The sequence below is a fragment of the Stomoxys calcitrans genome, chromosome 2 (genome assembly GCF_963082655.1).
Source record: "Stomoxys calcitrans chromosome 2, idStoCalc2.1, whole genome shotgun sequence".
NCBI lineage: Eukaryota > Metazoa > Arthropoda > Insecta > Diptera > Muscidae > Stomoxys > Stomoxys calcitrans.
This window is the reverse complement of record NC_081553.1, coordinates 166019556-166046785: the sequence shown is the minus strand read 5'-3', so window position 1 is coordinate 166046785 and position 27230 is coordinate 166019556. Positions and strand designations below refer to the sequence as shown.

The window sequence follows — 27230 nt, the reverse complement described above, 5'->3', positions numbered from 1 at the left end:
GCAACGCTTGCAAATCATTGAATTTTATTACCAAAATCAGTGTTCGGTTCGAAATGTGTTCATTCACCGCAACGTTGCGTCCAACAGCATCTTTGAAAAAATACGGTCCAATGATTCCACCAGCGTACAAACCACACGAAACAGTGCATTTTTCGGGATGCATGGGCAGTTCTTGAACGGCTTCTGGTTGCTCTTCACTCCAAATGCGGCAATTTTGCTTATTTACGTAGCCATTCAACCAGAAATGAGCCTCATCGCTGAACAAAATTTGTCAAAATTTGAACACATTTCGAACCGAACACTGATTTTGGTAATAAAATTCAATGATTTGCAAGCGTTGCTCGTTAGTAAGTCTATTCATGATGAAATGTCAAAGCGTACTGAGCATCTTTCTCTTTGACACCATGTCTGAAATCCCACGTGATCTGTCAAATACTAATGCATGAAAATCCTAACCTCAAAAAAATCACCCTTTATTTAATAAAATCAGTTCAAATTTGTACTGGTAAGACATCGATATCATGCGATAACAGATAATAAGAAACGATTAATCGTGATTTGCACTTTATTGTACTAAAATAAATCTCAGTAAATATTTATGTATCCAAAAAGTTTGCTAGACTTCGACAATATGGTAATGATTTATTTTCGTCATTATTTGCCATATCGGTAATGCATGCCATGTGGTTGTAATGCAGTGTTGCACAAAATTAAAATTTCCCTTACGCGAGCGTTGATGCTCAATCCACAAGTATTCTTATTCTCTTGGTTTCAATGGTTGTTTAGACAGCATAGGGATGTAAAGTGAAATTGAAAAGTCAACTTTTCGAATTTTTTCGATTATCAAAAAGTAAATTTTTTAAAAAAAAAAAACAAAAATTTTAAGGCAAATTCACGATGCCCATGTGTATGTCGTCCATCTGTATTTCGCTCTTTTGTTATCACGCTACAAGATCTAAAAATTTAAGTACGCAGGCGAAATTTGCCACAAATCCATGTTTTCCCATACGCAGGTTCTTATGCGGATCATACTTAGATACAGCGGTCAAAAAAAGTATTCATCATTAGCAAAATTGATAATAAATTCACTTATTTTGGGTAATTGAAGAAAATTTAAAGTAAACAAATAATGCAGTTTTATGCAATAGTTTATTTTTCGTAATATGTTTTAAAATAAATTCAAAAAATAAATTTAATTAGCGCAAAAAATGCAATTTTATATAATAACACCAAAAACAGAACAAAAAAAGTATTCATCATTGATGTGCTATCATCAAAGTCAAATTCAAATATTATTTGGGAATCCCCCTTTTCTGTTTTATTTAGTAAAGGAGGCTTTGCCCTTGACAGCAAATATTTAATTTCATTGAAAATATAGTTTTTGTCAAAATGGGTCGTAAGCAAAACGAGGTTTCTGATGAGGTAAAAGTTTTGATAATAAAACACCACAGGAATGGTTTAACTCAAAAAACTATCAGTGAAATATTAAATAGACCACGATCTACTATACAATCCATCATCAGAAAGTGGACAGAAACGAAAACTGTTGACAATAAACCAAGATCTGGTCGACCAAAAGCACTTTCAGTTGGAGATGTGCGTTGGCTAGTGCGGCAAGTTCAGAAAACTCCGAAGACAAATGCGACCATTCTTCGTAAAAACACTATGGAATATTTAGGGAAGGAAGTTACTACACAAACAATTCGAAATACACTCAAAAGGCATAGTTACAGAGGAAGAACTGCACGTAAGAAGCCCTTTATAAATAAAATAAACCGAGTGAAAAGGCTAAACTTCGCAAAAATGTATGTAAAACAGCCCGAATCATTTTGGAAAACAGTCATTTTTGCAGACGAGAGCAAGTTTAATCTTTTTGGGTGCGATGGAAAGGTCATAGTGTACAGAAAACCAAATACAGAGCTTGAAGAACGAAACACAGTTGCTACTGTAAAACATGGTGGAGGTGGTTTAATGGTTTGGGGGTGTATGGCGGCTTCAGGAGCGGGAAATCTTGAAATTATTAATGGAGTAATGGATCATAAGTATTACATTGACATTTTAAAGAGGAATTTAAAAGATAGTGCTGTAAAACTTGGGCTTGGTAATAACTTTCAATATTATCAAGATAATGACCCCAAACATTCTGCTTTAAATACCAAGATGTGGATGCTGTATAACTGCCCCGAAGTCATTAAAACTCCTCCTCAAAGTCCCGACTTGAACCCAATTGAACATCTTTGGGAACATCTCGAACGCAAATTGAGAACGCGCAATTTTTCGAGCAAGAGTCAAATGCAACAGGTGATAATGGAGGAATGGACTAATATAGACCAAAATATAACCGCTAAATTAGTCCAATCGATGTCAAACCGTTTAAAAGAAGTTATAAGACGCGGTGGTCGAATAACAAAGTATTAATTTTTTTAAATTATGTTATTTATTTTTTTGTTTTTTTGCAATGATGAATACTTTTTTTGTTTAATTTTTTGTGTTCAGCTGTAAAATGGCCCTTTTTGTTCTAATAAATACTATTTTTTTCTTTAAAAACAATGAAATTGTGTACATATATATCACACAAGCACTACTGCATCATTAGTTTAATATGTTTTTATTCCAATTGTCTTTTGTAGACTTATTAAAAAAAAAACATTGAATGATGAATACTTTTTTGGACCGCTGTATACCCGTCATAAAGACCGATTTTAGGTTGTTATGGCCATAAGAAGCAAATTTATTACCCCATTTCGCTGAAATTTAAAATGAGTTGTTTAGAGTCTACTCATATCCGAACCGAATATGGTCCAGATCGGACCTTATTTCAAAGTAGCTGCCATATTGACCGATCAGTTAATTTAGGATCTTAACTAATTAACATTTTTTTTACTAATCGCAATTTTCGTAACGATGACCATTTTATGATTATTTAGCAAAGAAAAGTGGATTTTAAATACGATGTCATAATTCTTCTAAGGGGTAAGGATCCGAACGAGCTATGCAAAAGAGCCGAAAGGGTCTTGCAAATGACATATGACTGGGCTAGACCCAGAGGTCTCAATTTTAACCCAAAGAAGGCTGAAATATGCCTGTTCACGAGGAAGATGAAGGTGAGCCAATTTAACGCACCACATTTCCTCAATAGAACGATTTCGAGGTCAAAGACTTAGGAGTGATCTGGGACAGGAAACTGAATTGAAAGTGTCACATTCAGGAGCGTACTGAGAAGGCTCACAGATGTTGGGTACTATGTAGACGGGCCGTAGGCTCGAAATGGGGCCCGAATCGGAGGATAGTCTACAGGAGCGTGATTAGACCATTACTTACTTACGCCGCAATAGTATGGTGGACTGCTATGAAGAAAAAGTGCAACATAAGGACCATACAATAGGTTCAGTGAACATGTTGTCTTGTCATAGGCGGAGCGATGAGGACCACGCCCACTAGGGCACTGGAGACTATTCTAGATATCCCATCCTTTGACATACAGATAATGTGTTAGGCAGCCACTGCGGCTATGAGACTTAAGGCGATGGAAGAATAAATTGAGAATGGGAGCAGCTCATACCATCGCGATATTTAAAATCGAGGCGACGATAGGAAACCTGGAAGGAAGGGAGGAGGTTTCCGATCGGATACCTGTGCTGCCATCGGCACAGTCTTGGATTGACGCTACCCTAGTATTGCCATCTGGAAGATCATGTTACATGGATGGATCAAAGCTAGAGGACAGAGTGGGCCTGGTGGTTCACATTTAGAACCCAAGGACTGAGATCTGTTTTAGACTGCCTGACCATAATACGGTCCTGCAGGCGGAGATTTTGTCGATCAAGGAATGCATGAAGTGGTGTGGTGCTAACGCATCTTTACCGACAGTAAAATTGCCATAAGGACAATAACAACCAGGACGGTAAGGTCACGAACAGTCTTGCAGTGTAAGAAGGAGATTAACGCCTTCTCTGAAGATGGGAAAATCCGCATCGTTTGGGTGCTGGGCCATAACGGAGTAAGGGGGAATGAAAGGCAGACGATTTGGCAGTGAAAGCCAGAGGACTGCCATCAATAAACTTGGTTAACCCGAAGCCTTTCGGGTCGACGCAGTCCGAGTTAAGGGAATGTGCGACAATTGCGCATGCAACATTGCAGAACAGCAAAACGGTTGGTAGGACGTCGAAAATCCTATGGGGGGATCCAGATCGTGAGAAGACGAGGCTATTACTGAAAGGAAGTAAGAAGGAGGTCAGTATAGCTATTGGTATCATAACGGGACACACAGGACTACGAGCTCACTTATGTAAAATCGGTGCGGCAAGTGATAGCCTGTGTAGGGCATGCGGGGAAGATGATGAGACCTTGGATCATTTCCTATGTCCATCATGGGGCGAATTATAATCTGCACCCTCTTTTCAACCTAACCTAATTACTTAGACATGAATCGTTCCTGCTGTTAAAAGTAATGGACTAATCGGTCATTTATTCTTTAATATAGAAACCATTAATTGCAACAAGACACTAAAAGGGTTTCCAGAAATCTAACTCGTACAAATTTTGAGAAATTTTGTTGTTTGATTTTTTTGATATAAAAAATGCCGACTTTAAACAAGGCCATTACCTTATATGACAGGAAATTTTTTTAACAAGTTTTATTCATCTACTTTACGCTAATCCATATTTTAAAAGGATATCTCTTTTCTAATTCGGGTATTTTTTACCCATGGGTATTTTTTTTACCCATTCGTCGTTACTGGGCTAAGTCCATAAAAATCGCATTTATTAACCGATTTCTCTGAAACTTGAAGATGGGACTTGTATAAGGTCTCTGGGCATCTAAACTAAATATGATACAAATTGGTTCATATTTGGATAATGGATGTAGTGGAAACAATATGGTATTAAATGTATCCATGACGGTGGGTATCCAAACTTGCCATGACATGGAAGGCGCAATATTTTCCCAATTACTATGACTTAACATCTGCATTAAGTATGCCCTAATTATGTCCGTAACTTGATACAGGTTCTTATCTGTATGCAAAACAAATCTATGCATTATTTTGCTAAGACAGTTAATTATTATCAGATTCGTTTTTATACCCACCACCATAGGTTGGGGGTATACTAGTTCCGTCATTAAGTGCGTAACAAATCGATATATTTATCTGACCGTCTTGACATTCCAAGCCGTTTTAGCCATGTCAGTATATCCGTATATCTCTCAAAATCACGCTTACTTTTGAGGGAGTAAAGCTAGGATACTTCTAATTAGTAAAGGTCAGTTGGAATAGTTAATGGGCCAAATCGGTGCGTAACCTGATATAGCTTCCATATAAACCGATCTCTTTATCTGACTTCTCGAGTCTCTAGTGGGCGCAAATAATATTCGATTGAGCTCAAATTTGGAAAGTGGAGTTTTGTTTCGACTTCCAATGTTCACGATAAGTTCGATTTAAATCGGTCCAAAAATTGATATTGATATATATTATTATGAAATATCTTTCATTTGAGGAGTTTGTTTTTTGGGGTGAGATAGGCCCTCAAACATTTCGCCCCAAATTGGATACACGCATCGTGCTCCACCCCCAAATAACTTTAATTTGAGTCCCATATTGCCATTATCGATAGATATGAAGTTTGGTTTGGGACCACCAAACACTTGGCTTCAAAATTGGATATCAGATACGTTTCATATGATTGATACTCTCAAATACTTTTCATTTGATTTCTATATTGTTACGTTGGATCAATAAGCCTATTTAAGGTGATTCTAGAAGGTAAAGCGCCACCTAGGTACTTGTACACAAATGTTAATGCCATATTCAGTAGATTTCGAATATGTTTCATTTCATATAGCCATGATCTGTTTATATGCCCATTTGGAGAGTTTTTTGAGCTAGGGCGATCCCCTATTACTTGAAATTAATTTTATATACTATATTCGTAATCCCCAATACTTTTTATTAGCCGTATTGCCATATTGACCTGATCGTCCAATATGTCTGTTTGGATGAGTTTTTTGGTTGGAGCGGCCACCAGGATACTTGAACTCAGTTTTTAATATCACATTCGTATTTTACTCTCCAATACCTTTTATTTCATACCAATATTGTCCCGATCGGTACATTTTTGATTTTGGGTGGTGTTTTTGGGGTTTTTTGACTTTCTTTTTTAAAAGGTCCATTTCGAGTTATTTTTGCTATTTTACTTTGTAGGATCACTTCTGTAACTATTGCAACCATAGTTAAAAAAAGTCGGAGCAGTCTACCTAAAACTAAATCCATTTAGACTTTTCGATTATTTTTACTTTTTTCGACTTCAATGTAGTTTATTCGACTTTTAAACAGTAAAAGTCGACTTCGACTTTTTTAAACAGTAAAAGTCGACTTCGGCTTTTTCATTAAAAGTCTATTGATCGATTAGTCAAAAGTTGACTTTAAGGTCTGTTATAATTATGTTATAAAATAAATTTTCTCTTAAAAACCATCAATCTCTTTGTCGGATAATTGAATTTTCATTCAAAGAGAGAAATATAAAAAAAATTATGAAAAGTAATTCACGCATTCCGTCTTATTTTCAGTTTGTGCACCACTGTTCTAATGACAGGGAAACTTGTGTCCTAGATAATTACATACTAAGTACTCAAAGGTTTTTTGTTGTCCTAAATGCGGAAAGGATCGCTTAAGTATTTCCCTAATGATTTCTTGTCTAACGCCATAAGTATTTTCCGTATTTTATAGGTCAATGTTGCTCCAGATATTGTGCATCAAAATTCTATATCGAAGTCGGCCTGCTTTTCATTTCGATTTAATAGTTTTAACAAATGCTTGAAAATGATTGTGCCCTCTATCTTTAACCATATTATTTTCTTATCGATTGCATAGTGTTCATGAGTAAAAAGTACAAGTCGAGTAATCGTGTCATGTCAAATTTGACTGAAGACCAATCGGCGATTAGATATATACTGCTGCGTGTCTCGACAACACTAATGTAGTGCAGGGTTTTTTAGCTTAGGGCATTTGTTTGTAACATCTAGAAAAAACAGAAATAGACCCATTGATAAGTAAATGGATCCACATAGAATCACTTTCTGATTTGATTTAGCTATGGCCGTCTGTCGGTCTGTCCATGTTAATTTGTGTAAAAAGTACAGGTCGCAATGGCGCAGCCATCTTTTTTAGGCCTAGAGATGGAGCCTATTGAAACGGGAAAAATATCGGTTAAGCTATGAACGTCTGTCTGTCTGTCCATGTTAATTTGTGCCCAATGGCACAGCCATCTGTTTTTTGGTCTTGAGAAACCGAAAATCGATTCAGATTTGGATATAGCTATATATATATATATATATATATATATATATATATATATATATATATATATATATATATATATATATATATATATATTGCAATAACTCTCTCTTTGCAAACGACTTTATCAACAGATCTTCTCAAAATTTTGCACAGCGATTTCCGCTACCCTTCCCCCAATATATACGGATTTTGGTCATAATTCTTCAGTTTAAATTTAAACAAATTTTAAATTAGACGACTTAGCCTACATAAATAACACGGTGTAGGGTATCAAAAGGTCGGTTTAGCTCGACTTTAGTCCGTTTTTATTTTTTTTTTATTGGTTCTCTATTTAGTTTTTATCATCTTACTGGAGAATTACGCCGCATATAATACGACATTAATTATAACAAGTGGTTCTACACAACATTTGTGCAGACACGGTGTCAGATACGGTCAACAGCTACCGGTTGAATGTGATCCTTGGAGAACGACCGCCAACCATAGTACCTAAAGAAATTGACCTCTGCCGGCAAACCAGAGTAGTTCTGGCCCAATTGCGTCAATATTCCTATTGAATGGCCATCAACACTTGGAGATGCAAACAGGATTTCAAGCTTTTATAACAGGATATTAGGTAAATACCTTTTGACTAGCCTGTAATCTCTTCATTATCCTGAAGCTTGTAACGAGCCAATTTTGAATCGTACATTATACACCTTTCCGTTCACTGTGCCTTAGTGGTCATGTCCGAATATTACGTTTTAATATGCGTGCATTTATTTAACATGTTATATAGTTAAACTTAAATTAACGTTATGTCTCTGTTTACTTTGCCGGAGTAGCCTTCCGCGTCCAAAAAGCATGGTATACTTGTTTAGTTATATAAACACTCATGGGCCAGCCACACAATCATTCCATATGAATATACGCCGGCAGTGGTTATCAACGAAGGTGATAAACAACCACACTAACCAGTATAAAGGGCATACGAACTAATGTGAGTATGAGCATTTAGTTCATTGGCACAATTGCTTACACTGTATGTGGTTATTCGACGTTTATTTGAGCAAGGCAACTTGAATAAATTCTCACTTGGTTCGTTTGGCAATTGCTACTTAATATCACATCTTTCTGCGGCTGGTCATTAGCCGTTGAGGAAACAGAATAGTAAGACGTTCGCATCCCAACGCTGACTTGTTCGCATCCCAATGCTGACTTGTCTGCATCCTAACGCGAGTCTTTCGCATTCTAAAGCTGATTCGTTCGCCTCCTAAAGCAACTCGTCCGTGGAATTCGGCTGAATTTCTTCCACCCTACGAAAACCGCTTGAAACTTATCGACTCACCAACGCTCGAGAAGAGACGCTTGATGCTTAGGGCTGTATGTATTGTGAAATTTTTGGGTAGCCAGATTGATTCCCAATTCTTAGCTGGCCAAGTAAATTTTAGTATTCCTCTCCGAAATGCTCGGCATTACATACCTCTTAGACTTCCCTTAGTGAGATCTAATTACGAATTAAACAATCCGTTTTGCTCTTTGTGTGATGTGTATAACAAATTGTATAGTAGTAAATCCTTCGCCGATGCTATTCATTAATAAAGAATTCTATCCTTCGTCTGAAATTTGTTATAGAAGTTGCCAGAGAAAACTGTTCATCTTAGTGTCCTTTCATTGTTGTGTAATATCTATGTTGCTTTAGGTATTGATCTAACTTTCTGTAGCCAGTATTATCCTAACCCTCGATAGTTCGAACTATGGGGTGTATGCATGCCTACGTAATGAAAGAAAAAGGATTTGAGCCTAGCAAACATCACAACGATCAAGTAACTTTACAAATATGTCCAGTCATGGCTCTAGCGACATATAAGCTAAGTTTTCAGGACCAGGCGCGAAGGACAACGAATGATAGATGGTCACAAAGAGGCGGCTGCGAGCATTCTAAAACTAAATATATGGCCTAATCTAGACTTGAAGAAGTCTACTGGTTTGCTGTCATTGGCTAGAACAGACGTCTCAGTCATTGTGTCCGTCATGACAGGTCACTGTCTAATCGGAAAACATGCTGATAGGCTGAAGGTTGCCAGCAACGACTTTTGCAGAAGCTGTAGGGACATTGAAGAAGAAGAGACTATAGAACACCTTCTGTGTGTGTGTCCCGCACTAGCAGTTAGAAGGAGTTCCACTTTAGGTTCTCATTTCTTTGAGAACCTATCTGATTTAGCGGATGTGAACATTCGCAAGATGTTGGGCTTTTTAAAGCGATTTGGATAGTTTAACGGTAGGAACTAGAAGACATTTTCCTTCTTCTGTTCCTGTGGTATCACAATGGACGAAAACGTCTAAGTGGGTCTGGTCGCAGACTGTCACTTAAACCTAGCCCAACCATGCTCAGTCATGGATTAATAGACAAAGTCCACATGGTCATTTAATTTGGAACTATTCCTCAAAAAAGTCTACATAACTTCTATAACCCGAATATTGCAATTATACTCTGATATATCAGTATGCGTTGAAAAGGAATCTTTACAAAGTGACATATTCATTGTTTCCTTGAGATTTATAGAAGATTTCTACAATCGATTTTGTGCCACTTTTACCACTGTTTTGTGTGATTGCGGGAATTGTGTATTCAAGTGGTGCTACTATTCAAGTATCTCTGGCGCTTTCAAAGCCAGTGTCCTTTTATGTTTCCTTATCTTGCCGCATCAGTAGATAGCATAGCGTTAATGATAACAGTGTTTTGTTAGAAGGGTGCCATTTTTTCTATTCTCGTTTCTTAAGTGTAAACAAATTAACCATTTGGCTGGACTTTTGTATTGATATTGTGCTTGGTCGATAACCGCACGTGAATGTTTCAAAGTCCACATGAAGCGTAAAAGAGGATAAGAGCAACTTAAAAAACGACACTAACCTATCCTCGTTATATTGCATCCGATATAGTATTTCTTAAAGTTTGTTTGTAACCATGTACGTATTAAGAAGTTTGAATTGATAATAATGAAATACTATATGGGTGGTAAAATCCTAGCAAACTTTCAAGTGTCTACTCTATTCGAAGATATCAGTGTGCTGATATTTGAAAATATCTCTTTAGATCCTATTAATTTCAATTATTCATCGATGATGTTATTGAAAACGAATTAACTTAATGACATGTACTTGAGATCGAATTTGTATTATCCACTTGAAATCGAAATGAAACATTTACTAAAATGTAAATAGTTTGTGATGTGCATTTGGAAGCTTGTAATGAGCTCGTTGAACACTTGCCGACACCATCTACGTTTAGAAGCCCCTCCTATACAAGACTGATCTTTTCTCAGAGAAAAAATTTTATTCGAAATGATTAATCGGAGTGAGCTTAATCATCTCCAGTGTTTAGCATGGCAAAATGTATAAAGAACGACTCACTTGTACAACAGCCAGAAGTCTGGCATTGATTATATGGTTCAAGTGGCACTGTCCTTCTTGTGATGTCACCTGAGGTAGCTATCTACAAGATCCACATGCACAAACATGCGTTGCGCGTTCTACATAAGAACCACAATAACATGGTAGAAGTGGTGAACTGGTAACCCTTGTAGAATAGGACAAAATAGTCTAAATAAGTTAGAGCGTGCTAAATTCGGTCGGGCCCAATCTTATATACCCTCCACCATGGATCACATTTGTCGAGTTCTAGGCGCGGTATCTCTTTTTAGGCAAACAAAGAATATTGAATAAGAACTGTTATGCTATTGGAGCTATATCAAGTTATAGTCGGATTCGGACCACGAATGAATGCTGAAAATTGTAAAAGTCATTCTGTAATTATTCAGTTCATTCGGATAACAATTGCGGCTTGTAGGGGCTCAAGAAGCAAAATCGGGAGATAGGTTTATAAGGGAGCTGTATCCAGCTATTGATCGATTCAGACCATATTAGACACGTATGTTGAAGGTCATGAGAGAAGCAGTTGTACAAAATTTCTGCCAAATGGGATGAGAATTGCGCCCTCTAGAGGCTCAAGCAGCCAAGATTCCAGATCGGTTCATATGACAGCTATAGCAGGTTATGTACCGATTTGCGCCATACTAACCGCAGTTAGTGGAAGTCATAATAAAACGCCTCATGCAAAATTCCAGCCAAATCGGATAGGAATTGCGCGCTCTATTGGCTCAAGAAGTCAAGATCCAAGATCGATTTATATGGCAGCTATACCAGAATATGAACCGATTTAAATCATACTTAACACAGTTGTTGGAAGTGATACCATAACACTACACGCAAATCGGACGAGGATTGCGCCTTCTAGAGGCATAAGAAGTCAAGATCCAAGATCGGTTTATATGGCAGCTATATCAAAATATGGACCGATTTGGCCCATTTACAATCCCAACAATAAAAAGTATTTGTGCAAAATTTCAAGCGGCTAGCTTTATTCCTTCGAAAATTAGCGTGCTTTCGACAGACAGACTGACCGACATGGCTAGATCGACTTAAAATGACAAGACGATCAAGAATATATATACTTTATGGGGACGCAGACGCATATTTCGAGGTGTTACAAACAGAATGACGAAATTGGTATACCCACATCCTAGGGTGGCGGGTATAAAAACAATGAAGAGAAAAAACGGACCCTGCAAATAATTTAAAACCATGATTTCAGAATCTGCATCTGAAATGTCCGACCTCTAAACAGTGTACGCACTGGTGGATGTACTGGAAGAGTACAAGTCCCACATTATCGCTTTACAGTAAATGCAATGAATTGGTAAAGGCGTAACAATAAAATTTCATCGTAATAGGATAATAAATGTAACTTTTGTGGGCCTCGGAAGATCGGTGTATGACAGCTATATCTGCAAATAGTCCGATCTTTTCCATACTCCTTACGAATGCCGAGAAGTCCAACGCAACTCAATGTGTCGAAAATTCTAATACAACTCATAAACATTCCACTAAGGAACAGGGGCAAATTTCTCACCTATCAATGAGTGCAGTGCGATTCAAGTTTACGATCAATGATAAGGGGCCTCCTTTTTATAGCCGAGTCCGAGCGGCGTGCCGCAGTGTGACACCTCTTCGGAGTGAAGTTTTATATGGCATATTACCTCACATATGTTGCCAGCATTAGGGGAAAGCCAACGCTGAAAATGTTTTCTGATGGTCTCGCCAGGATTCCAACTCAGGTGTTCAGCGTCATAGGCGAACAAGCTAACCTCTGCGCTACGGTGCCCGCACCACGTTTCCTCAATAGAACGCATCACGTTTCCTTAATAAATAGAACGATTTCGATATCTGACAAGCTCGAATACTTAGGAGTGATCTTGGACAGGAAACTGAATTGAAAGTGTCACTTTCAAGAGCGTACTGAGAAGGTCCACATATGTTGGGCATTATGTAGACGGGTCGTAAGCTCGAAATGGGGCTTGAATCCGAGGATAGTATACTGGCTCTACAGGAGTGCCATTAGAACAATACTTGCTTATGTCTCAATAGTTTGGTGGACTGCGATGGAGAAAAAGTGCAACGTTAGGATAATACAACAGGTTCAGAGAACATGTTGTCTTGGTATAGGATAACGCTTACTAGGGCAATGGAAACTATTCTAGATATCCGACCCATTGATATACAGATGTGAGGCAGCCACTGCAGCAATGAGACTTGAGGCGATGTGAGAATGGATAGAGGTTAGGAGCAGGTATAATCGTGGCGATGATTGGAAATCCGGATGGATTAGAAGAGGTTTCCGATCGGTTACCTGAGATGACACTTCAGGTCGAGTGCGAGACACTGCTGCCAGAGGCAAAGTCTTGGATTGACTGATTACAAGAGGTTTCCGATCGGTTACCTGAGATGACACCTGAGGTCGAGAGCGAGACACTACTGCCAGAGGCATGGAATGGATTGACGGATTTCTGGTATTGCCATCTCGAAGACCATGATATACAGATGGATCAAAGCTAGAGGACAGATTGAGAAGCCAGGGACTGAGATCTGTTTTCGACTGCCTGGCCATAATACTATCCTGAAGGTAGAGATCCGGTCGATCATGGAATGCGTGAGGTGGTGATGTGTTCACGCGGGGACGTCGAGTGTGAACATCTTTACGCACAGTAAACTGACAGAACGCTAGGGTCACGAAAAGTCTTGGAATGTAAAAAGGAGATTAATGCTTTCTCCGAGGATGACACAATCCGCATCGTTTGGGAGGCGGGTAATAGCGGAGTAAGGGGAATGAATGCAGACGATTTGGCAGTGAAGGCCAGAGGACTGCCATCAATAAACATGGTCAACCCGAACTCATTCGGGTCGACGCAGTCCGAGTTAAGAGGAGAAAGATAGGGCGGCGAAATCCTATTCGAGATTCGGATCGTTAGAAGTCGAGGCTATTATTGAAAGGAAGTAAGGAGGTCATAACGAGACACAAAGGACTAAGAGCTCACTTCTGAAAAATTGGTGGGGCAATTGATAGCATGTATAGGGCATGTGAGTATGATGAGACATCGGGGCATTTCCTAGTCATTGCCCGGTTTTCGCGGCTAACTGACACCGGTACTTAGGTGGGGACACAATACCAGACATGAATCACCTTAGGGACATGTTATGGAGAACTTTGTAAGAAGCAAGGAATATCTAACTTAGATTTGTTGTTTTCGAGGTGAATTTTTAGTATTTAGAGCGAAAGCCGATTATTAGCTTAGGTGTGCATCCATAGTGGCATGGGGCGGATTAATATCCGCACCCTCTTTTCAATCTTACCTAAATCTGACATTTCACTCTCAACTGATTGTTGTTGGTGAAAATGGTTGTGAAGCAAATTCAATCACTGCAAAATTTTAAATCTCTGCTTTTACCTTTAGTTTGCTTTTATTTGCACTTAATCGATATGAATGTAGTCGAATATTATTGATGGAAAATTGAAACGTAATTTTTCTTTCTTTTTCCATATTTCTTTGAAGTGAAATATTTGTTTACAAGTAACTTGTTTACCTATCATTAACGCATACATTAATAAAATGCTGACAGTTTAACAGAAACCTCATCATGTATTTTAACAATGATATCAAAAAGTCAAATTCGACAACTTATCGCATTTGGAGAAACATACAGCATTGGACGGAAGTGTTTTTAGCACACAATGCTAAAAAGTTAAATAAATAAAACTGCCGACTTACTACTGACATACTTTACAAATTTACTTTTAACCCCTTAAATGCCAACTAATCTGGTTTTAATGTTTTCCCCTTCATTTATATTTAATACCATCACATGCTAAACTGGTCGCAAGTATGTGGGTATGAGTGCATATGTACATACATATGTACTATATGTGTGTACCTTTATCAATTTCCCCTTATGTTTTTTTTATCGCAGTAATGCCAATGACCCACTCGTTACTTCAAATAAATATTTACCCCACTGAGGTGTTTACCACCTAAAGCTTCTTTACATTATTGGAGCATATGCTTTACAAGCCTACCGTCTCCCTCTGAAATGAACACCTTAATGTACTTTTTTCCACCTATTGTGAAAGTCTACAACACCGCCTTTTAAGTCTGGACGATTTAGGCCATTTCCATTGGTTATTTCCACTGTGACCTTGAAGTATTGGGGAAAAAATTAGTATTAATAAAAAATTAAAATTTAAATGGCATGCCTTATTTGCCATAATTGTGTATTTATAAACATTGAACATACATTTTAAATGTGTAATTCCATGAAATATCATGCAGAGTGCCTTAAAATAATTGACCAAACATGCATACAAACAGAAACATACATACAAATATAGCATACATATACATATGTGCATTCAAGCCTTTACAGAGCCCTCTGCTACTTACAACACTCCATCAGATTACAAAATAAAGAAAAAATAATAATGTTCGATATTGTGCGTGCTATGTTGTAATCATAGTGAATTGAAATCAATTTTAAGTTCCATTTTATTGCGTTGAGTTGTTGTAGTTTTTTCTTCTTCTGCTTATTTTGTACAGTAAATATGGTACTTACCGGCGTACTGGAATTGATAAATTATCAAAACTGCGTGACATAAGCGAAACATCTTGACTAGCCCTACGTGACCTATATAATTTGATGAAAACAAAAAATAGAAAAAATAATGATAACTTAAAACAAAACAAAAAACAAATAATAAAAATAATTCAATGTTTAAGTAAAAATTACAAAATTTATGTTTTGCAAAATTTACTTTAAATAAAAATGACTAATAGAAACTCAATGGATATTTTGTGTAAATAATGCCTTATACTTTCTAAAACAACAACTAGACATAAGACCTAAGCACAATTGAACTGATTGATCGATATTAAAGTTCGAAGATTGCCTATAAATGATAGCTAGTTAGAGCAAAAAAGTTCTTAAGAGATATCTGGTGCACTAAAGTAGTACATCTACTTCATGGTTAGCCATTGGTGTGTTCAATTAAAAATATACATTTATCATGATGAATAGAATATACTGATCTTACAGTTGGTTACTGATCTTCTGGCCTTCGCCGTCAAATCGTCTACCCTTTCATTTCCCCTTACTCTGTTATGGCCCGGCACCCAAACGATGCGGATTGTGCCATCCTCAGAGAAAGCGTTAATCTCCTTCTTACACTGCAAGACTGTTCGTGACCTTGCCGTCCTGGTTGTTATTGCCCTTTGGCAATTTTACTGTCGGTAAAGATGTTCCCACTCGACGTCCTCGCGTTAGCACCACACCACTTCACGGATTCAGTGATCGCCCGGATCTCCGTCTGCAGGAGCGTATTATGGCCAGGCTGTCTAAAACAGATCTTAGTTCCTGGGTTCTCAATGTAAAGCCCCAGGCCCACTCTGTCCTCTAGCTTTGATCCATCCGTGTAACATGATCTTCCAGATGGCAATACTAGGGTTCCGACTGTGTCGATGGCAGCAGTGCCTCGCACTGGACTTCAAGATTCATCTCAGGTATTCGATCGGAAACCTCTTCCCTTCTTTCCAGGTTTCCTATCGTCGCCTCGATTATACCGCGATGGTATGAGCAGCTCCTATCCTCAATCTATTCTCCCATCCCTTTAAGTCTCATAGCCGCAGTGGCTGCATCACACTTAATCTGTATGTCAATGGGTCGGATATCTGGAATAGTCTCCAGTGCCCTAGTGGGCGTGGTAACTGATCTTACGGTCAATTACTGAACCTACAGTCTATTACTGAACCTTCAGTCTATTACTGAACTTGTACTCTCTCTAGCATGAATTGTACAGTGAACTCATTAGTTGTTATTGAGGATGCCACTTCCAATACCTGGCAGAGACCATCAAAAAGCCAAGGTTAGTTTAGGTTAGGTTTATGTGGCAGTCTGCCATCAAACTCACTTAGCGGTTTCGCTCATTGTGATACCACAGGAACAGAAACAGAAGATGCCTTCTGGTTCCAAACGTTGTATCATCCAGATCGCTTTAAAAAGCCCAACAACTTGCGAATGTTCACATCCGCTTGGGAGTGGTACGACCCCAGGGTGGTGGTTGGATAATGTGTACGAATTTCGTGCTCTACTTCCAAATACCTTTCATTTGAGCCCCATATCGGTAACTATGCATGTCCGATTTAGGGACATTGATGTTGGGTGTGAGGTGATCCCTCAGACACTTAGCCCGGAAAAAATATCAACATCGTGGTCTATTCTCAAATACCATTTAATTACGCCCCATGTTCCCATTAGTTTAAGGGGAATTTATGGGATAAGGGGCCCACAATATATTTGCTAGGTTTTATGGGTGGGGCGGCCCCCGCTAGTTACCTCCACGAAATTTGGATACTAAATTTTTGTTTTTAGATTACTATAAGAAAAAAATGTTGCTTTAATCGCACCACCTATCTCCGCTATTTGGCGTTTCTGAAAATAAGGGTAAGGGTGAGGAACCGCCTCTTTAGGTATCGAAAAATGTAGTACCCTATTTTCCCCACGGGATCATTATGCGTCATCTGTGGAAATTTCAATAAAATCGAAAATACATATAAACAAACAAACAGAAATTGATTTTTATATATAAGATATCTTAGCCATTCCACCACTTGTTTAATTGCATGGATCTTCGCTTGATACACAATACAGTGGTCGGGTAATCTTCCTTCAAAGCCCCCTGGTCAACTAGTTTGGAACCATCTGTATAGAAGTTTATGTAACTTGTATAGTCCTGGAACATAGGGCTTGGTATCAAGATTAACACAGTGTCCGGAGCCGCCAAAGAGAAAACTTCCTGAACCTCACAGCAGTAGTCGCAGTAATTTGTCTAGCCACAATGACCAGTCATCTTTTGGATCCGGCTGAACATTGAACAGCAGGTGGACATTTGAAGCGCCGTCCACCACACTACAACACCATATACCATCACAGGTCTGAAAACCGTAATATGTACCCAGTGCAATTTAATTTCATGTCCAGGAAAAAACCCTAGTATTTTCGCTTTCAGTAAATGGAAAATTCTATCTTCCCAAGTAAACGATTACTAAAAGAACTACTACTGTCTTGCAGGGAATTACCACTTTCGGGAGCTCACTTCGCTGTCGCACGTAGTTTGCATTTTAGAAATCTTCCAGTCTGTAGTTGAAAGATTAGGATAACAGTCTCTTAGTCTCCCTCGTATGGATTCAGGATCTGAGGGAATCCCTGGCATCCAAGCGTGTGCCTTGTTGATTAAATCCAGTGCTGCACTTGGCCAGATCTCGCCATTAGCAAAGGTATTCGTTTGTTTCTCTTTCGAGGCGAGTTAAATGATCGGAAATTTTTTTTGGAATGGGAAAGGAAAGCCAGAGGTCACTACACAAACCAATCACCATGGGACGCGTTTCGTGAAGGTTTCAAGGGCTGTTGATTGGTATGCTGTACTTATATCGTATTTATTGCGATGCCTCTATGATATAAATACCACATTACCCACGCTCGACAACCCTGTCTTCTAGCTGTTTCTTCCCCAGTGTATGTGTTTGTGTAATTTTTTGTCTACACATTTACACTACTCCCATGGCATACACATAAATATATGCATCTTTTGGAAGTTGCACTGATGGCTTTGAACGCTAAACAACGGCAACAGCTCTCGTCGTTGCTCCGTGTCCCCAGGTTCGAATCCCGGCCGAGCACCGCTGAATTTTCACTTTCAAGCCTTTTTGCCTGTTAGGGCGAAGGCAATTTTTATTTTACAATTTCCGTTTGTCCCTCTTTCGAGAAGAGCTCAATGATTGGAGATTTTTTTGCAAAGTTCTTATTGTTCATCATAGTTCTTTGGGCATGGGACGCCTCGCAGTTGACCGCAACCTTTTGGCTGACTGCGGTACCGTTTCCGAATCTAGACGTGTAGCCTTGGGGTAACCCGCGCTGCGAATCTCCAAGCCCAATTAAGGAAGCCTATCTCCTTATCGAGGGGAGTTTTAGAATCATTCGCACCCAACCTCTCAATAAACCTGAGAGCGATACGCATTTTGTTAAAGAGCGCATTGTTTTGCCGGAGTAGGCCGACGGCCTAGGCAATTTATAGGCATGCGAAGATAAAATAGGACCGGTTTAGTTCTTAAGACTCGAACCAGATGTTTTCGTCAAAAGCCCCTGCTGACCAGTGGTGGACCCTAGAGCAGCAGCTCCACCAGTTGAGATTTTGAGTAGTAGACAACATGCTACGGCCTCGAACCACTACCGCAGCTGTTGGGTCTTTGCAATCCATTCTAAGCCATCTCCCGGGTTCTAGATCTGCCGATCCGATACTTACACGCTCCCGAACAAAACCAATTAACTAACCAACACGAGTGTATCGTTTTACAATACACGTTTTCATCATTAGCAAAAACTCAATAGTATGCAGAGATGCATTTCTTTCAAATTTATTACGAGTGTGGGGGAGTCCACTTGTGACTTGGAAAAAAGGCAAACATTTCTTGCCGTGGCTTATGACAAATTGTCAATATGAATGCTTGTGTCAAAGCTAAATATTGAATTGCATGAATAATCGTTAATCGATTAATATAAAACTGAAGATGGGAATTAAGTCTAATTTCAGAAGTGAAGCTTAAATTCTGCTCTCAACAGCAAGAACATTGAAAAACCAAGAACATCAGCACATCCTCTTAATCTGCTGTAGTGACATTAAAGTGGGGGTATTGTTCAAAAAATTTTCATTTCAATCGAAACTGATTGTGACAGCTTCAATGGCAGACAACGACGGCTGTGGTACGTGACAAGAGTCATACAACGACAAACGCTGTGATTCGAATGTTTGTTTTTTTTTAAGACTTGAAGTGGGAGCCATTGTTCAGACGTAGATTACAAAAAGAGCATTTGGAATACTAATACTAACAAATGCAAAATATTATTAGAGTTTAAATTCGAGTGGTGATTTGACTAAGTTTAGTATTTTATTTTTAAGATTGCGTGGTTCAAAAAACATTTGCAACATTGTTTAAAAACATACAAATAGTTTTGTTAACCTTTTATGCTGTCTACATGCGCTGTAGCATAGCTTTTGTTCAAACAGCTGGTTTGGCAGTTCATTGACATTTGAGTTGAGCATATATTAAAGAGTATTAATGATCAGAGGCTTTGGTTTGTTATGTTTTTCAAAAGTAGATGTCACTATTTTGCTAACGGGAACTATCCCGAAATTTTATTTAATATTTTGGGACGAATTATTCAAGATTTATTTGTTTAACTTAGGATTCCAAAAATAGTCTGAATCCAAAAATAGTCAGTTTCTGAGTGTTTTTTGAAGCAAGAAATATTTTGTTGCCATATGACAATAACAGGAATGTTAGGCTAAGGGTTTTTTGTTTAAGAAAATTTCAAATATTTCTTCATTTTATTGAAGAAGAAAATAAATGTCCCGTCTTGGGGCCAATTGTGAGACGGATTATATGGGAGCTATATCAGCTTGTTGATCGGCATGGACTATATTTGATACGGATCTTGGAAGTCATAGCAGAAGTCATCATGCAATCCCAAATCTTAAGAGAATTGTGCCCTCTAGTGGCTCAAGAAGTCAAATCAAGATCGGTTTATATGGAAGCTATGTCAGATTATTGGCCGATTTGAACAAAATTTATCATATATGAGGAGAGTCATGACAGAAGACATTGTCCAAAGTTGTATTTAAATGGACTAAACTTGCGACCTCTAGGGACTCATGAAGTTAAATCGTTAGATCGGTTGATATGGGACCATTATCTAAAGGTAAACCGATTTGGCTCAGTTATAATCTCAACCGACCTACATTACATTAGGCAAAGTATCCGACCAACCTTCCAGAAGCTTGCAAGATGAGAAGATATTTCAGTGACATAGTAAACTGAAATTCTGCCTGACGGAGTATTTAAGGTGTCACCTGAAAGTTGTATTTATCGGAAGAACTTTAACTCATTTACACAAAAAATGTAATCTCACTTAGATGGATAAATCTGGAAAACCGACTTCCCACCGTGACATTGTCAGCAAATCCTGACCATCGTTAACATTCTGACCATACCAAATTTTTTTTAGCAAAGAGCTGTAGCTCAACGCCTTTTCGGTTGGCTGTCGGCTGTAAAAAGGAGATCCTTTGCCAGGAAGTCCATTATAATTAGATACAGAAGGGAGTATTCCATCCAATCAGTATAAGAACTGCATATTTTATGTAAACAAATAGTCAAATCGGAATCAAGGTTATATTGAATTCATACGAAATTGTAGAAAAATTGCATTACAAAGCAGTAAAACGGTATTTTTAACTGAACGCAAAAAAAATTGTTTGCGGCTTTTTCACGACAAACAAAATACTTTTATCATAAAGATTATTTTTTTTTGTAAACGAATAACGTTTCGCTTCACATATATCAATCGTTAGCCATTAATGTAGCATTATTGAACGTAACTAACTTTGTTTGTTGTTAACCTCTTAGCAGCTTCGCCTATGGTAAAAGGGCCTTTTCTCTTGTTGTTAAACCAAAAATTTTTTAACTATGAAAGTGTCTCGATAGCCGCAAACGATTATTCCTGTACCGGACCAATAATTATTGTCATGTGTTTCTCCTACTGAGAGAAAGAGTAAGTATTTGAGCGTATAGACCAATGGTTGACAAAAATACTCACACTTTCCACATTATTTTGTACGTATACAAGAAATTCAATTCAAAGCAGGCCTATGGGCTTACAAATAATTGCAATTGTGTGCTCTTCACATTCTCGCATACAACAGTTTTCTTTTTTTGTTTTGACTGAGCAAAGAGCAATCTGTATTTTGGGCAACTCGCAAGATATATTCATTTACAGGTAGTGACAGTTGCCCAACAACAAAATCAGTGATTGGTGCAACCCTTATTTTGTGTATGTTACTAGCTCGCGCCATTTTTCGTTGTTTGTGTGTGGTATGGTTCTTAACTATAATACACGCGCGCAAACTCGTTGGCAGATAGTGCACTTCGAGAGAAAAAATTGTACTCAGCTATTTACGGTACACTACCTTGTAATTATGTCATGGCAGGAGAGCTATATCCAAATCTAAACTGATATGGCCCATTTGCAACCCCAACGACCTACATCAATATTAAGTATCTGTGCAAAATTTCAAGCGGCTAGCACTAGGCGTTCGACCGATATCGTGATTTCGACAGACGGACGGACATGGATAGTTCGACTTAGAATGTAAAAACGATCAAGAATATATCCACTTTATAGGTGGATCAAATTTCGAGGTGTTACATTAGTACACCACAATTCTATGGTGGTGGATATAAAAATGCTGATATTTCCAATGATAAAAACCATTATAACAACAGACAAATGGCTGCCAAGTACAAGAAAACACAACAATAATTTCTAAGGCACATACATTGCTTGGTAATATTTACGCGATAAAGAAATATCAAATGTGCGAAAACAACAACTCCCATAAGTAATTTTTGTTTTATTTTGTTTGTTTGCGCTTTCTTTTTTGGTCATAAAATCTTATTGAGATTCCATTGTTTAATGCTTTCTATTCAAAGAATAGTATAGCAAAAAACATTTAAAAGTCAGCAAGGAGTGTTTTGTTGCTAGAAGCATTTGAGTTTCCTGTATCACGATTTGGTTTTCGGCCAAGAAAAATCATCAGCAGGATAGGTCAAATGGATCATGGTGCTTTACAACAATTGCAACTAGAGTAAGTTGTAAAGCACACATCTTAGTTTGAACAGGACTCTTTCAGTCGACTTGATTCATAAGCGCAATAAAAAACAAATCAAATATTACTTCCCTTATTCAAATCCTTACTTCCCTTATTCAAATCTTACTTCCCTTATTCAAATCCAACTTTACCCTGGATATCTGGGTAAAGCTGTGACATTGATTTTATTGTAATAAGCTAATACTTCTCAAACCGAATGAAGAGGCTACATAAATTCCATTGCATTTCATATAGATGTTGAATTTCAAAAACCAAATTTATAAATTGCTTACCAATACTGTTGAGTTGTTGTTACAAAATTTTGCATGGTTGAAGAAATCTCCGTTGAACGATTACAGGCATATATGGGTAGCAGTGATATTTTGATTTATAAAGTCAATTTATTTGCATACAGCAGTGTTTAGAAACTCAAAATGGTATTCAATTAATTATTATTGAAGCACTTTACAGACTGACTGACGTACATTAGCGAATCATTCAATCTTTCGTTCATTACAATTTGATTCAATCGATGTGATCACTCTATGATAAATATGTTCACTGTTCACTGAGCTGAAACCTTTTCATGGTGATATTTGTTTAATTAACCTCCTTATGTCAATAAAATGTCGTTTCATGTGGCGCTTATTATTTTACTTTTAAAAAATAAATATGGGGGTTTCAAACAAACAAAAAACCGTTATATGGTTGGCATTTTAAGATAAATTTATTTTCAATTTCATGAACAAAGAGAATGGCATACTATTGTGTGTTGTTGTATGTGCTCGGAGATAGTCTTGATTTGTGTACAACATTTAGCGAAATTTAATTTTTTTTTTAAATTTAAAACTTTACAGACATTTTATGCCAACATCTTGACAACATTGAGAAGTAAGCATGACAATCTAATGTCACGTATTCTGCAGTCATATTTAGGTATTTTGTTTTTTTTTTCATATTTCTCTTTATCATTACCCTTGGCTGTCACCATGAGCGTAGAAAAGGCTTTTGGCGGTGGGATAAGCACCCCCCAGAAAAGTTTTAGCCCAGCCAGAATTTTTGTTTAAAATTACGTTGCTTTCGACAAAATTACAAATGTTGGTGCTATTGAAAGGTTTTCACTAACACACCCCCACCCTTCTAGAAACATGGGCTGGTTACGCTAGTGGCTGTTACGTGAATTGCAGATAGGGTAAAATAAGCGCCACTCTTCTACTCTTGAGCAATTAATAAATACATACTAGAATGCCTACTAGTATTGCGCTTAGTAAATATTAGCGTAACTTGGTATCATTATGCCACACAATTTTTAAAATTAATTGGTTTGTTGGCTTATTTTCAGTTAATACTTTAGAAAACATTTTGGCCTACACGCAAAAAATAAAACGTTTCGGAAATTTTTACAACAAACACAATACTTTTATCACTAAGTTTTGCTTTTATTTTGACCTTCTAACGTTTCGCTTCATTACTGGCAAACATATGCTACTTTGGACTAAGTAAGCAGTTTAGAAACAAGGCCACCTCTTGACAGACGAAGATTACACTATACAAGACACTGATACTACCCGTGCTGTTATATGGTTCTGAAGCATGGGTACTTGTGAAAGCAGATGAGGCAGTGCTTGGAGTATTTGAGAGAAAGATTCTTCGTAAAATATATGGACCACGAGCTGTATGACGACGATAGCATAGTTACACGCATCAAAATATTGGGTTGCCCAAAAAGTAATTGCGGATTTTTCATATAGTCGGCGTTGACAAATTTTTTTACAGCTTGTGACTCTGTAATTGCATTCTTTCTTCTGTCAGTTATCAGCTGTTACTTTCAGCTTGCTTTAGAAAAAGTGTAAAAAAGTATATTTGATTAAAGTTCTTTCTAAGATTTATAAAAAATGCATTTACTTTCTTTTAAAAAATCCGCAATCACTTTTTGGGCAACCCAATACAACGGCTGTGTTGGCTAGGTCATGTTGTCAGAATGGATGAAGAAGCTCCAGCAAAGAAGTCTTTTGAAGGCAACCAGGGTGGTACACGCAAACCGGGAAGACCAAAAGCCCGATGGAAAGATCAAGTTGTGGGAGACACCTCGAAACTACGTGTCAGAGATTTTAGAATGAGCACAGAAGATCGAGGCGCTTGGAACGCTTTTCTACGTTCTGCTAGTGCAACAAATATTCTGTCATAGCCAACTAAAGTAAAGTAAGTAAGTAAGTAACTTTTCGCTTCAACATATCAAACATAAGCAATAAAAGTAATATTATTGAACGTAACTAACTTTGTTTATTGTAAACCCTTTAGCAGTTTCGTCCACAGTAAAGGGACCTTTATTTTGTAGTAAAACCAAAAACTCTTTCATTGCCAAAGTTCTTTGATAGCCGCAAACGATTATGCGTGCACTGGACCAATAATTATACTGTTGTGTCTCTTCTACTAGAGATAAAGGACGAGTGTTTGAGCGTATAGACCAGTGGTTGGCAAAAATACTCACACTTTTCCACAAAAATTACAATTGCATTTTTTTGCTTGTCACTGGTATAGAAACATTCTCAAACACTTAATTTTTTGTTTTGACTGACCAAAGTGCAGTCAGTATATTAAGCGGCTCGGACGAGTGTGGGTGTTTATCTCAGAAAGAGAAATTTTTTAAGCTTCTATACAAAAATTTTGGTATGTCCAATGACAAAAATCATTAGAGCAACACACAAATGGCTGTCAGGTACAAGAAAACACAAAAAGGATTTCAAAGGCGCATACATTGTTTGGCAACATTTACGCAATAATGAAATATCCATTCCAAAGTAGGCATTTAAATTTGCGAAAACAACAACAACTATTTTTTGTTTTATTCATAGCATAACGAATATAGCAGATCATAATACAAAACCATAATGAAGTTATGCGAAAATGGAAGGCTTTTAGTATTTATCCTAAGTTAATCATAACATCAAAATAAATCCAAAGATCTGCTTATAATTCGTTAAAACTTGAGTTAGAATTATGTTAAAACCAAGGCGTATTTTCGAGACGTTCAAGTTCTGACATTGCAATGGCTCGTAGGCACCCCTATCAATAGTGAGAGTGGCAGCTCCACCACATGTAGAAGTGGTTCCCAGGACACACCAAGTTACTTCATATTGGTGAATAGCTCCAACTGTATCTTTCGACAGTTTACGCCAAGCCCTTTGGCCAATCTTGACAGCATACTATATGCACTCCAAACGGACGCACACCAAGATTAAAACGTCATCTTCGGTGAAAAACATACCGTAACCCCTTCGTTTTCAAATGATCTGAAAATCCCACAAATATGCAAGAGCCTCAAAAAGGGATACAAAACCCGTTCTTGTGGTGATTGAACTCTAATCACAATATTCCTATTTGAGCCCTTTGCTAGTGGCATTATCCTGCTCATCAAAATAGTATGAACTCAATTCAGGAGGAATCCTAATGTCCACCAGAGAGTCATACATTTGACACAGGTGATGTGTAGTCCCTGGTTACAATCGAGACACACGCCTATGAAGTTGGAAACAATGCCAGCCCAATTTGAATTGATCCCGAACTACCTGGGCCTGCACTTGGTAGCTATTTCATCGCTACAATAACCTAGTGAATACTATTTAAACCTGTCATCTTGGTAGTTTTGTGGGAAAAGCCTCAGGAATTAATGGAAATTTTAAACATTTTTAATTTGTTTTTCTTGCTTAATACTCAAATATTAATAAACTTCTTTTTCTTGCTCTGACTGGTTGAAGCAAAATTTGCCATTAATTTAAAATGTCACGGTGAATCGAATTATTTCACCCTGTATACACATTTTGACATATCAAGTTCCCAAAAAACATGCTTTGTTGTAGCAATTCGCCGATGCGGCCACCTTATAAATATGCCTTAGTTAAAATATTTAATTGAACTTGCCAACATTTTCAATTTTAGACGTTTGACGTTAACTTAATTTATAAATAAAGAAAAACTAGTTGAAACGCCTAATAACATGTTTTATATATCAAGAATAAAAGGTATTGTCGGGGCAGAGCCCGGCCGGAATTCGAACCTGTGCACACAGAGCAACAACGAGAGCCGTTGTCGTCGTCGAGCGTTTGAAGCCTTCAACACAACTTCCAACAGATCCATTACACTGGAAGTAGTGTAATTTCTGCATACAGAAAATTTGCCATTACACAAAAACACATGCATTGGGAATAGACAGGGTTGTCGAGCGTGTTTAATATGGTATTTGTCTCATACATTGCGTTTTCGCAATAAATAAGTACAAGTACAACATGCCAACATACGGTCCTTGAAGCCTTTACACCTAATATGGCTGATGAGTAATTGTAAACAAATTACGAAACGCATCCCATAGTGGTTGGTGTGTGCTGCGATCTCTGGCTTTACTTTTCCACCATAACAAGCAAAATACTTGAACAAATGTTTTTTTTATCGCAAATTATTGCCAAAATTATATTAAAAAAATGTACTTTTATATTAAACAAAGTCCAACGTTTTTCACAAAAAAAACTTTACTTGGCGAAAATGACCTTTATGTCAAACGAATGATTTTTTTGCGTGTATTAATGCTTAAAAATACATCTTTTTTTTTCAAATGGTATTTAAAAAACATGAAGTTTTTTACAAAGTGTTCTGCAGAGGGCGTGAAAAGCTCAATATGTTGGCTTCAGTTTGTGCACAAAGAAAGAAAAAATAAACCAAAACATTCCAACTTTTCACCAAGAATGGACTAGTAGCCATCTATTCCGATGCGATTCATGCTGAAAAGATTCATTTTGAAATGAACTTCT

General features: G+C 37.6%; 1 protein-coding gene across 21 annotated transcripts in view; it reads right to left on the bottom strand.

The window, feature by feature from the left end:
* Positions 1 to 27230, bottom strand: part of LOC106081014 (TLD domain-containing protein 2) — a 585921-nt gene that overhangs the window by 172265 nt on the left and 386426 nt on the right. For 10 of the 21 annotated variants that reach the window (XM_059361902.1, XM_059361907.1, XM_059361909.1 and 7 more), the window contains exon 5: positions 15285 to 15356. The exons of 5 other annotated variants lie outside the window; for them this stretch is intronic. In XM_059361902.1, the coding sequence (XP_059217885.1) occupies positions 15285 to 15356 (72 nt within the window). Of the gene's footprint in view, positions 1 to 15284; positions 15357 to 22718; positions 23082 to 27230 lie in introns of all 21 variants that reach the window. 6 more of the 21 variants (XM_013242763.2, XM_013242792.2, XM_013242784.2 and 3 more) reach the window with 2 other exon arrangements.